The sequence below is a fragment of the Xenopus tropicalis genome, chromosome 1 (genome assembly GCF_000004195.4).
Source record: "Xenopus tropicalis strain Nigerian chromosome 1, UCB_Xtro_10.0, whole genome shotgun sequence".
Lineage (NCBI taxonomy): Eukaryota > Metazoa > Chordata > Amphibia > Anura > Pipidae > Xenopus > Xenopus tropicalis.
Genome location: NC_030677.2, coordinates 6,137,461 through 6,151,267, shown reverse-complemented (window position 1 = coordinate 6,151,267; position 13,807 = coordinate 6,137,461). Strand labels below are relative to the sequence as shown.

The following is a 13,807-nucleotide window of genomic DNA, read 5'->3' as shown; positions in this document are numbered from 1 at the left end:
TTGGGGTGAAAGCCATGTAGACTGTATCATATACCTCCCCTATGTTTATGTAGCTGCCTCCTTGTATAACGGGCTCTCTGATAAGCTGGGACGTTTCAGTTTCAGGCTTTGGAACCCCTTTCTAAGACCATTAATTTGATACTTTAAATCACAACAAAAATGAGATTTAGGCTGCTTGAATTCATATCCTGAATTATCAATACTTATAATTTTAAACAAACAAAGACAAGAGCCCCTCTGCATTCCCCCATTACCAATATATATAGGGCATTAACCCATTGTGTGCATTAAGCTACCAAGCAATACCCCCCCTTTAAACAAAACAGGGATAGTTTGCCCATATATTGCAATACATTCAAGCTGCCCAACTACATAAAGTCTTCCCCTCTGTTCAATCCTATACTCACTTTTATCTGTTAAGAATTCTACTGTTTCATTATAAATTTTTCATAAGGATTAATTCTAACAAACACCCAAATGGTTACCCTTTCTATTGGTGGAGATAATTTTCTAACCCAAAATGCCGGAAGCGTTCTCTGTAACACACACAAGCCGAGGCTACAACATGTGGTACGGGAGGCTCAAAATAATACAATAGTGCTCCGTCCTGTTATCAGCATCATACGTGATGGTTTACACCAAAGTGAACAATAGATTCCATTAAAGGTAAGAACATCTGCTACACAAATATCTCCCATTAAAAACATACAAATGATTCGTTAATTATCCTTATCTAACTTAGGGTTTCCTGTGAATAGAGGCGCTGGCTGTGATATTTACTGTCACCTAATGTGAGGGGGCAGTTTGTATCTCTTCCACCTACAGTATGTGTATTACTTACCCTTTACTGCAATATTAGTCATTCCTCTTGCCTCGCCCTGCCTTAATATTTGTCACCATTGGCCACCACTGGGATCACCTGACTGTAGATAGGGAAGATGGGAGCTACAACATGGAGTGGCCACTGCTGTTGTATAAACTATAGCAACAAAGGGAAGGTTTTATGGGAGAGTACAGAGAGAACATGGAATATTTACTGCCTGTTTACTGATCCTTTTACAAGGATACAATCAACATACAGGTATGGGACCCATTATCCAGAATACTTGGGATCTATAGTTTTCCGGATAATTTAGAACTCCTACCTTAAGTCTACTGAAAAAATTATTTATACAGTAATTAAACCCAAACGGATTGTTTTGTCACCAATAAGGATTAATTATATCTTATCTTAGTCTGTTTTATTATTACAGAGAAAAGGGAATCATTTACCATTAAATAAACCCAATAGGGCTGTTCTGCCCCCAATAAGGGGTAATTATATCTTAGTTGGGATCAAGTACAGGTACTGTTTTATTATTACAGAGAAAAGGGAATCATTTAACCATTAAATAAACCCAATAGGGCTGTTCTGCCCCCAATAAGGGGTAATTATATCTTAGTTGGGATCAAGTACAGGTACTGTTTTATTATTACAGAGAAAAGGGAATCATTTAACCATTAAATAAACCCAATAGGGCTGTTCTGCCCCAATAAGGGGTAATTATATCTTAGTTGGGATCAAGTACAGGTACTGTTTTATTATTACAGAGAAAAGGGAATCATTTAACCATGAAATAAACCCAATAGGGCTGTTCTGCCCCAATAAGGGGTAATTATATCTTAGTTGGGATCAAGTACAGGTACTGTTTTATTATTACAGAGAAAAGGGAATCATTTAACCATTAAATAAACCCAATAGGGCTGTTCTGCCCCAATAAGGGGTAATTATATCTTAGTTGGGATCAATTACAAGGTACTGTTTTATTTCTACAGAGAAAAAGGAAATCAGTTTTCAAATTCTGAATTATTTGATTAAAATGGAGTCTATGGGAGACAGGCTTTTTCTGGATAATGGGTTTCCAGATAAGGGGTCCCATACCTGTACATCTATTTATATTGGTGATATGACAGTGTTTGCTCTCCTCTTCTCCCTCTCCAGCCCTACTTTCCCCTACTCTTCCTAAATCTTTCTCATAGGTGGAGGGTGACTTTTTTTTTTTTTTTTTGCAGGAACAAGATTAGTGATGAGCAAATTTTTTCGCCAGGCATGGATTTGCAGTAAAATTCTGCATTTCGCCATTGGCAAAATGTTTAGCGAAACTTCCTTGAAAATTCGCAGAGGAAAAATTTGCTATGCGGATTTTGTTTTGGTGCGCATCAAAATGGGGGCAGTTGCATCAACACTGGGCGTGGTCGCGTCAAAAATAGGCGTGGCAACAAAAAAAGAGGCGGATGACAAATAAATTGCGAGACAAATGCGTTTTGCAAACTTACTTGCCGTTTCATGAATTTTATGGCGAAGCAAAACGGGACAGATTTGCTCATTAGTAGAGAAGATTTCTAGGACAGGGCAGAAACGGAGTGAGGTTTTTTTTGTTTCTTTCAAGGTGCCAAGCAGGTTTGGGGGGGCTTAGCCCTATGACCTTTGTGTAATTTATCATTTACACTGCTGCTCACCTCTTCTTTCTTGGCCCAAATAAACTTAAATAAACCAGATATTAAAAATGTTCAATACCCTATTAATTTTGACAATGCAGTAAACTGTGTAGGGAACATTATTACATTGCCAAATGCACATTTTTATTCCATTTATGTATTTGTGGGGAAAGTATATAATAATAAGAGTAGGCAGAATTCCCTCACCCCTTTAAGACTTGTAGTTGAGTGGAGGAGTTTATATAAATAACAAAGCGCTGGGTGATGGGCACACAATGCGCCAGTAGGGAAGACACGCTGACTCTGCAGGGTCGATTTAACAACCTTTGAATTTGAATTTTTACCACAGTTTTTTCACCCTAAAACGTATGAATTTGAACTCGATAATTTATAAAGAAAAAACTTGAGTGAAACTGAAACTTCAGTTTCTAAAAGCTTGCACTTTTTTTTTCTTTGACAGTTTATAAACCATTTAAAAAAGATGAGAAGAATAGATGTATTTGAGTTTTTTTTCCCAAGGTTTAATTTGATCAAGTTTGTTAAATAAATAAGCAATCCTTCGAGTTTGGTACCATTTCAAGTTTGTTGGAACCAAGAATAAAACCTTTCACAAATTGTGACAAATACGCCTCCCCATGGTCTGTAAGGAATAAAGTTTACACTGCTTTGAATTAACCAATTAAAGACTCACCAATAATATTATCAACCAGGAGCATCATGGGAAAATGTGTTGCATGGCTGTAAAGCAGAACGAAATTCTTATTTTCTTCTATTAAAGCTTAAAAAAAGCAGTTCAATTTAAAAACTAATTTGTTGCTGAGGAGCCTGTTACCTTCTAATTACCCCTCTAATGCACATTATACATGGGGAGAAATTGGGGCAGAAGGTGTAAAGGCAAACACACTAATTAACAGGACAGTGAATTAGGGCACTAAAAAGACACTGGGTGCCAATAATGTATCATGCAGTATACTCCTCATACTCCAGAGGTTTAGCAGTGTTGATACGTAGATCTTTGGGCTTTTGCATGGAACAACTAATTACAGATCCAGGGGGTAGACCTGGTTAAAGGCCAGGTAGAGGCTGTGCCATATCTATTTGTAAATGTATACCAAGATAAAACACCCTAAATTTGAACGCCAGGGGTCCACTGAACAGTGTGATGCCCAATATGTATAGATTTACCTAAGTATGTGGCATGTAGGGGCCCCAATGTGAACATACCCCCATATGATCAATCATTTCTGTTATTTCAGCTTCTGCAAAATCAACACATTTACATCATTATATGTGGGATAAAGCTAGTAAAAAGTACACTCACCCCAGAAAGTCATATATTTTTGGAAAGTACACATTTCCCGAAATCTAAAATGGGTACCCGTGTCTTTCTACTCCAAAGTACACAGCCGCAAATGTTTCCTAAGTTTGCCGATTTTTTCCAAAAATCACCTCAAACCTCCAATATGCAGCATCTTATTTTCTATAGGTCATTATGTACCAAGATAAAACACCCTAAATATGAACCCCAGAGGTCTACTGAACAGTTTGATGCCCACTGTACATAGGTTTATCAAAGCACATGGCAGTTGTATGTGGGATAGAAACTGCAGAAATGTAGGGTGACCCCTGAAAACCATATATTTTTGGAAAGTACACGTTCTGACAAATCCAACATGGGTAAAGAGTCCTTTCTACACCAAAGTACCAATCTGCAAAGCTTTCCTAAAGTTAGTGGTTTGTATGACATTTCAGAAAATCTCCTAAAAATGTTGCAATTTGCCGCATTTATCTCACACAAATTCTTACATACAAAGGAAAATCACCCAAAATAGGAACACCAGAGGCCTAATGAACAGTTTGATGCCCAATATGCATAGATTTACCAAACTATGCGGAGTACAGGGGCACCCAAATAAAAATAGTGCATATGAATTTTCACATATGATGCTCTGGCTAGTGCAATTTTTGCACACGGTATGTGTATTATGTGCCGTAAGACCCCCTAACAGTATGGAGACCCTACACAACCATACATTTTCTGAAAGTACACATTTTGACAAAACAAAAATGGGTAAATACATCTTTCTACTGCAAACTACCAAACTACAAAGCTATGCTAAACAGAACGGTTTTTGTGACATTTCTGAAAATCATCACAAAGCTTGTATTTTACCTCATTATGTACCCCCACAATTTGTAACATATCAACATAAAACACTCTAAATATTAATGCCCGGGGTCTACTGAACAGTTTGATGCCCTATATGCATAGATTTACCAAACTATGCGGACTACAGCGGCACCCAAATGAAAATAGTGCATATGAATTTTCACGAATTACGTTCCGGCTCGTGCAGTTTTTGCACCTGGTATGTGTATTATGTGCCATAAGACCCCCTACTAGTAGAGAGACCCTAGAAAACCATACATTTTCTGAAAGTATACATTCTGACAAAATAAAAATGGGTAAATACATCTTTCTACTGCAAACTACCAAACTACAAAGCTATGCTAAACAGAATGGTTTTTATAATATTTCTGAAAATCGTCACAAAGCTTGCATTTTGCCCCATTATCTACCCCACATTTCATAACATACCAACATAAAACACTCTAAATATGAACGCCAGGGGTCTACTGAACAGTCTGATGCCCATTATGCAAGTACAAAGAACAATGTGAAATGCAATAAAATTGCTAAAATCCAAAAAAATAAAAACTAAAATCAATGTTTTTCTTTTCCTATTGATATCTGCAGTCAGAATCACAGTTTGAGTATTTTGGCTTGGGCAAATTACTTTTACATACAAAGTCAAGCGAACAACAACTATGCATAACTGAAAATGCAATAAAATGGCTTAAAAATGCAATAAAATGACTAAAAATGTACCAAAATCACAGAAAATGTAAAAAAAACACCAAAATAATACACAAAAGGTATTGTGTAGTGCGGTTAGCGAATACGCTATCCACAATGGCAATACAACATTTTTGTTCAGGCAAGAATAAAAACAATGCAACAAAATTACATAGGTGTGTAAGTGTGTGTGTACGCATGGCAGAATGTGTTTTATGTGCATGTGTGTGTGTGTGCAAGTAAGTGTGATTGCTGCGAAGGTGTGAAACCCCCCCAAATTCCCCAAAAATGTATGTGTGTTTGTGTGTGTATGTGGCACCTACCCCAGTTCTAGGAGCTGGAGATCGATGGTGGGAGACAGCAATCACAGGGACAGCAGCAGCTGCTGCAGAAGAATCCTCAGTGGGCAGCACAGGAAGCGGAGAGCAAAGGGGGAAGCAGAGAAGGGGAGCGCAGACAAGAAGAGAGAGAGCTGGCATTTCCTGTGTGGCCCCTGGTCGATCGCGCCCCAGGGGTCACCAGTTACCCCCCTCTGCTTGTTCTCTAGTGGGTTCTTTATCCTGTGCTCGTTCTCTGCGCTTGGATTAAGCCCCTACATAGCTCCTATGTGCGTGGCGCCTAACGTCTTTTTATGCCAGCACGTAGGAGCTACGTGCTTGGCGTTAAAAGGGTTAACTATCAGGGAATATTTCTCTAGCCAATGAGAAATGGGAAATCCCAGCACTGCTTATAAACAGAGGGTTGTTAGATTATTGCTTATATCTGACTGAATTTCAGAATTATTTACTGCACAAATAAGTGAGATTTTTGGTCACTTTGTGTATCACAGTCCCCCCCACATATTCCTGATTCTGACCAACTGCAACATGACTGGAACCACAGGCAGAGTTTTTAAATTAAGAGTCAACGTTTCTGACTTACTGCTAAGATTTGTAACAGAAATTATTACTATCTTCCCCAGCCAAAGCATTATGGTTTCTTTCAGTTGTATCAGTAGATCTCACACAGCCCCTCACAGCCTAAAACAGAAAAATGTAGAACTTTGGTTGTGAAGGTTCAGAGTGACATTAGCACATTAATAAACGTACCTGTGAGTATCCATATACACCCAGCAGCTGGGCTATAGGCAGGGATGTGAGTGAGGACTGATCTCCAATAAATCCACCAATTTCCCCTTTGCCCCTACAGGAGTAATTAGGCACCACATTCCCAGGGCCAGATAATATCTGCAGGGCACTCCCTATAGCGAGACGGGGATCCCCACAGGAATCATATACACGGTATCCCAGGGTGATGTTGGGTAACAGATCCGGGTTCCTGTTGATCTCATCAATAGCAAAGAGGAAGGTGCGGATTTGCTTATACCGAGCTAAAAAAGGCCTGTGGGAAGATATTGCCTGTTATCCATCTAGAAATGTTTAGTTTTCAGCTGACAATTTGTACCATATTGGGGAACAGTTTGCAGAAAAACTGTCACTTTTTACATTAAATGGCAACCCCAATAGATCCAACATTTATTTCACTTAGATTTGCTCTTAGTACATAATGTTCAGGGCAACAAATAGCTTTTGTGTCATATTTATAATGTATTTCTGTGTCCCCACTGTTGCTTCTTCCCTTTAGCGCTAATGCATTTCACTACATTCCCACTCATTGCATATTACAGACACACAGAGTGCAATAAAAATTAGAAATAGTGTATGTACTAGAAAAGAGAGAGGGCAGAAACAACATATCTTCTATGGCAGAAACATGAAAACATTACAGTGTGATATTTTGCCAGCTTTGTATGATTCTTTATTGGAGGCCCCCAAAAATCTTTCCCTTAACCTCTTCATTTGTTAGTGGAATAAACACAAAATCACTCACACTGTGCAGAGGGGTAAGGATGTAACAGGTCCATTATAAACATATTTTATGTTACTGTGCACAGTGAACACTCCTCCAATGATGATATCTCCATCCTGAATGTATTTGTATTCATACTCAGGCTTGGTGATGTGACCGCGGCACGGTGAGTCTGACCCACTCAGCTCAGTACTGCAGGGAGTTACCCATATAGCTGCCAAGCAGAATATCACTCTCAGCTGATCAGATAAGAGCTCTCTGGTAGGAATCCATGCACAATGTATCATTTCCCTCTCTGCTGTTTACGTAGCTGTATCCCCATATAATGTGTTCTCAAGCTAATGCTCTCTGACAGGGTGGCTGTATTTATATGTGCCCTTATACTCACTGCCCATTGATAGTTCTTTTGTGTTGTTTGTAAATCCAGCAAGTAAATACATTTTTATAAAACCCAGTGTCCCCTTGTGAGTGCTCCCTACAGGCAACGTCCATAATTGTCTCTGTGCGCCATGTTCTAAATCTGTATAGAGTTGGATATTTCTTTTCATTTAAATGTTCCAAAGAAATAAAAATGTAACTAGATTTGAATTAAATTGATTGAAAGATAACCCAGTCATGGACAAGTCAGATCTGCCCATGAGTGCAGCCAACTTATGCCATTGGTTTAAATAACTATAGGAATTGTAAACTGATATATGATTTGTTGGAAACATGGTTAGATCCTCTGATCCATCTGATGTTGGTTTGTTCTGCTGTACAGCGCTGTGTGTACAAGTAGCACCATATAACTAATAATACCCATAGTTACATACATATTTACTGCATATACAGCTTTTATTATCTTCCCTACACAATGCCAAGATTGCGTTCACTATAAGACTTTATTTTAAAAGGTTTTTGCTTGGTCATAGCTGAAACACACTGAGCATACAGCTTGAATTCATGAGTATTTAAATGTTGAGATCCAGTTTTAAAATTGCCAGTGTTTTTAATGGGGAATGTCAGTCCCACAGCCTGACAATCTGTGACAGAATACAGGAAAGAAGCGGAGTTGCTTGTTGAAGTTGTAGGAAGAGAGAATAATATATTTTTTGCTTTAATGACATCAGGCCCAGAGGGCACCTCCAATTTCAGTAGAAAAGATGGTTTTTGCCAAATGTAACAAAACATTGATTTATATGAAATCAATTCCCATATCAGCAAATTACTAATTACCTGCCCCTACTGCCAGTGCAGGAGCACTAAGGGGAGCAAATTCATATCCCTTAGGGATCATTCTCAACCACTTGCAGTCGGACCATATCTGCCCTCTGTACGACAGCCCACATTAAATACCCAGGGGCAGGGAGAGAGTGGGAGCAACTTAGCCTTGTATTTATCCCCGGCCATAGAGCCGCCCATAAGGAAATAGCTCCATAGCTTGGTACAACCACTGGCGCTCTGGTTTGAATATAATAATGTAACATTTGGGTAGGAATATACAGAAGAGAAGGCCACAGGATGAAGAGATGATGGCAAATATTTCCACTGCCACCATGTATTTGCCTTTGGTGCTCAGATAGGCCGGGATCATTGTGATCCAAACACTGCAGAAGAGCAGCATGCTGAAAGTGATGTACTTGGCCTCATTAAAACTGTCCGGTAAGCTCCGAGCCAAGAAAGCTACAATGAAGCTCACAGATGCCAACAGTCCCATGTAGGAGAGGACAATATAGAAGCCAATGGCTGAGCCCTCATTGCACTGAATGATGATTTTTCCAGGTTCAGAATGTGTGTTGTGCTCCACATAAGGGGGTGCAATGACCAACCAGATAACACTAATCAGAAACTGAATTAATGAGCAAATAAAAACAAGCCCATTTGCCAGTTTTACCCCAACCCATTTTCTCCAGGGACTCCCTGGCTTGGTGGCTTTGAATGCAATGGAAACCATGAGAGTCTTGGCCAGGACACAAGACACAGCTATGGAGAAGGTGATCCCAAAGGAGGTTTGCCAGAGCATGCAGGTTATATCCACAGGGCGACCGAGGAACAGAAACACAGAGAGGAAGCTCAGCTTGATGGAGACAAGGAGAATAAAGCTCAGAGTGTGATTATTGGCTCTCACTACTGGGGTGTCTCGGAATGAAATAAAGATTCCCAGTATAACTGCTGCTATTATAAAAAGGATTACAGATGAGATAATAGAAATTAGAGTTAGGGGATCACCAGCATAGGAAAGAAATTCTATTTGTTTCTCAATACACAGGGTCTTCTCCTGATTTGGCCACTCAGTGTCTTCACATTTGAGACAATTTTCCATATCTGTAACAAAAGTGAAAGAATATTATTTCTATCACATATATATGTTAATATCAGCCTAGACCTCCAATATGCATCCTACAACCATTATTGTTGTTATAGTATGAGTGGAACTGTGAGAGCAGGAAAGAGATGGAAAGTGACAGTAAGTGGTACAAGCAGAGCACAGGGTGGGGGTGGGAACAAGGGAAAAGATATTTGGGGAGGAAGGGCAGTGGGAGGGGAGGAAGGGCAGTGGGAGGGGAGGAAGGGCAGTGGGAGAGGATGAAATGAAAAAATTAGATATTAAGTTAAAAAATTACAGTGGAAGAGTGTGTAACTGAATATGTAACAGAAGGAAAGGGTAGGAAACATCCTACTCATTGCTGCTGCTGCTATTATTATTATTATTAGGACTCAGTACCTGTTCCATTAGAGATCTCCCCATGGGAGCAGGGCACACAGGCATAGCAGCAGGGCACCGCTGATTCCCCTGGTATTTTTCTGGAGCCAGGAGGGCAGTTTGCAGAACACTGGGATTTCACAGTCTGTAAAGAAGAATTGAAAATGCACTAGTGCTATTACTTATAGCAACCAATCAGATCTTTTGTTTCACTTTGTAATTTGCATGATTATTGCAGGGTCGCTGCGCTAGTGCAACTTAGTACCTGTGTTAGTAAATCTGCCTCGTTAGGTTTAGGGAAGATTTTCACTTAATATAAAAGGGAAATTAAAGTCCCAAAAATCATGTGGATTTTTGAAAAAAAATCATTAAAATTTCCCTGGATATTAATATAATATAGTACAACTAAATTAAAAAAAATAATAGTAATATCCAGACTAGAATAAGGCAACTGGTAAAATGATAGAAGTCACTATAAAATTTAAATAAAATCTAGGCATAATAATATGTTTTAGTCAGAATACCAAGTTACAAACCAAAAGTGATTGGCTGCAATAAGTAACTGCCCCGGTGCAATTTAGCAAATGTACCAAATAGGAACGTGGATCAGTTTCTGGGCAACCGAGGCCTCACAACTCATTGCAAAGAGCAGCATTGGCTGATATAATAGAAGCGTGTATGTGTATGTATATAAGGACTGGGTCAGGGCTGTGTAGTTTATGTGAGACCCTGAAGTTGGATGAGGTTGGGGCATTTAGGGGGCAATTACTTCAATATAAGTAGAGAGGTGTTACCCTTAATATACTGTAGGTATGTGCTAATATGTTTAATATTCTGCATTCAAACCTCACTGCCTGTATAATGTCTTTATGTTCAGAATTGTCATTTTATTCCATTAAATAGAAATATTAGAATGGTGAGGGGCGAGTGGGAATAGAAAGAAATGGAAATTCTCATTCCTACCTGATTCTTCTTCCAGATTATTTCTTGGATGTTAATTTGAATTTTGGGTTGGGATTCTGACAGCACAATTATTCCAACAAAGTTTCTATAAATACCCAAATCATAGTAATAGAAGTAGTTTATGATCCAATATTCCCTGAGAATGTCTCTGAACTCCTTATAATGAGTTTCTGTTCCCCAGGGATCACTGAAGTGCAGATTTCTCATATAGCGGTGTAACTGCATAATGAATACAATATAAAGGGGATGTAAACCAACCATAACACTGTCCCACTGCGCCCCCTAGTTTTGTTATAGAAGTTGCCAAAAAACATTATTATAGAAGCAAGACAATTCACCAATGAGAATTCAACTGATCAAAAACTTCATTATAAATATAAAAGAAGTGACCAATGAGAATGCTGATTCCCTGTGTCAGGCCCCTTGCTGGTACCTTACATATAGAGATAATTTAGTAAATTTATACTTACCAAAATTTACTTTTCCCTTAGTCCCTTTGGCAGCAACCCTGAGATTTATTTTCCTCCCTTTTTGGTAGGACAAGTGGAACAATAAAGTTTGATTAATTCATTCCTATAAAAAAAGGGTTAGTAGCGTAAGGCCTCAGTGAATAAACAAGTACACACCGAATGGGGGGGGGCACTTTTGCTGCCGAAGGGACAAAGGGAAAAGTACATTTGGGTAAATATAAATTTACTAATTCCCTTATGTCCCATACGGCAGCAACCATGAGAATTAGCAAGCTTAAGGGCGGGCTCTGGTAATGTCGCCTTCGGGATAATCTTCCTGCCAAAGAAAGCTTCCTGAGAAGCTAAGACATCCACTCTGTAATGTTGCATAAAGGTATTTAGAGCACTCCAGGTAGCTGCCCTGCATATGTTTTCCATGGAGACATTAGCACGTTCTGCCCATGAAGTGGATATGTTTCTTGTGGAACCCGAAAAGGTGGTATACGGTCATCTTTAATATATGCCATCTGAATGGTCTCCTTAATCCATCTAGATCAGTGCTGTCCAACTGGCGGCCCCCCTCTGTGTGGCCCCCCACCTGTCTGGCTGCTTTGATGGCTTACTCTTGTGTAAGCTTTAAATGGTATCAGTACTGTGATTAACTGCCCCCCTGCATGGTTCTCACCTCAGATTCAGGCTGTAATCAGGCTGTATTGTTTAAATATGTAATTCCCTGTGTTGTTCACACTTTTTAATCTCTGCATTGTTCACCCCCTGCAGTGTTCACACCTCAGGCTCAGGCTGTAATCACCCCCATTGTTCCCCTGTTCACACCTCAGGAGCAGTAGAAACCCACAAATAATCCCTGCACACTACAAAAAGAAAATATACTGAGGTGGTACTGCAATTAAAAAGTTTTTTAATATATAGTTATTGTGCAGACTGTAGGAGCAGTGCCAGCATTGTGTCACTGTATGCTGCCTGCGTGTGCCATACACACAGGCATCATAGGGCAAGCAGAGTATGGCACACACAGGCAGGGTAGGGAAGGCAGAGTATGGCACACACAGGCAGAGTATGGCACAAACCAACCAAGAATGGCAAACACAGTGAAAGTATAGCCCACGCAGGCAAGGTGGGGAAGGCAGAGTATGGCACACACAGGCAGGGTAGGGAAGGCAGAGTATGGCACACACAGGCAGGGTAGGGAAGGCAGAGTATGGCACACACAGGCAGGGTAGGGAAGGCAGAGTATGGCACACACAGGCAGGGTAGGGCAGGCAGAGTATGGCACACACAGGCCAAGTATGGCACAAACCAGCCAAGTATGGCACACAGGCAGGGTAGGGAAGGCAGAGTATGGCACACACAGGCAGGGTAGGGAAGGCAGAGTATGGCACACACAGGCCAAGTATGGCACAAACCAGCCAAGTATGGCACACAGGCAGGGTAGGGAAGGCAGAGTATGGCACACACAGGCAGGGTAGGGAAGGCAGAGTATGGCACACACAGGTATGGCAGGTTTTTGCTGTACTACAACCATTAATATGGGTATGGTCATGTGATAACATGGGTGTGGTTTCAAGCGGGTGCGGTTTCAAAAAGGGGAGTGGTCAAAACTGGCTTCCATTATCGGCCCTCCACCATGTAGGTCGGAAAAATTCCGGCCCTCGGTACAACAGAAGTTGGACAGCACTGATCTAGATAATGAGATTTTGGAAGGTTTGCAACCCTTGTTTTTCCCTGAGAAAGAGACAAAGAAACTTTGCTCCACATAAATCTAGATTTCCCTTCCTACATCTAGAAGAGGAAGCTGGTTAGAGTCTTCATCTGTAGTCTGGGTTATAAAAGGAAGCACAATTTCTTGATTGATGTTTGACATAGAGAAAACTTTTGGTCTAAAATTAGGAAGAGGCCGTAGGACCACACGATCGGGCAGTAAGGTAAGATACAGTTCTCTTATCGATAGGGCTTGAAGTTCCCCTATTCTTTTTGCAGAGGTAATGGTCACCAAAGAGAGAGTCTTGAATGATAAGCATTTTAGAGAGCAATCCTCAATTGGCTCGAATGGGCTGCGGCCCAGACAGTTCAACACCAAGGATATATCCCAGGCAGGACAGGAGTGAAACCTTCTGGGATGAATTCTAGAGATAGCCTTTACGAATCTCTTAACAAGAGCAATCGACGACAAGGACTTGTTAAACAGTGCGGAAAGGGCAAAAATCTGAACCTTAATGGTGTTAACAGCTAAGCCCTTATCGAATCCCTCTTGGAGAAACTTAAGCAAAAAGTTGATGGACGATTGATCTTCCACTTGATTCCTCAAGCACCAATTCCTAAAGGTTCTCCAAACTCTCGCATAGACCTTGTTAGTAACCTTTTTCCTGGACTGAATTAGAGTGTTAATGACATTAGGAGCCTGACCCAGAGATTCTAATATGGCCCAATCAGTCTCCAGGCCATCATCCGAAGTGCAGCCAAATTTTGACAACTTAGGGTTCTGTGAGAGATGCAATGGAAAAGATCATT

The 13,807-nt window shown here is 40.2% G+C and overlaps 1 protein-coding gene across 1 annotated transcript; it reads right to left on the bottom strand.

The window, feature by feature from the left end:
• Positions 1-8,558: 8,558 nt before the first annotated feature.
• On the bottom strand, positions 8,559-9,485 carry LOC116408402 (vomeronasal type-2 receptor 26-like). The gene has a single exon (XM_031895187.1). The coding sequence runs from the start codon at positions 9,483-9,485 to the stop codon at positions 8,559-8,561; it is 927 nt and encodes a 308-aa protein (XP_031751047.1).
• Positions 9,486-13,807: the final 4,322 nt, after the last annotated feature.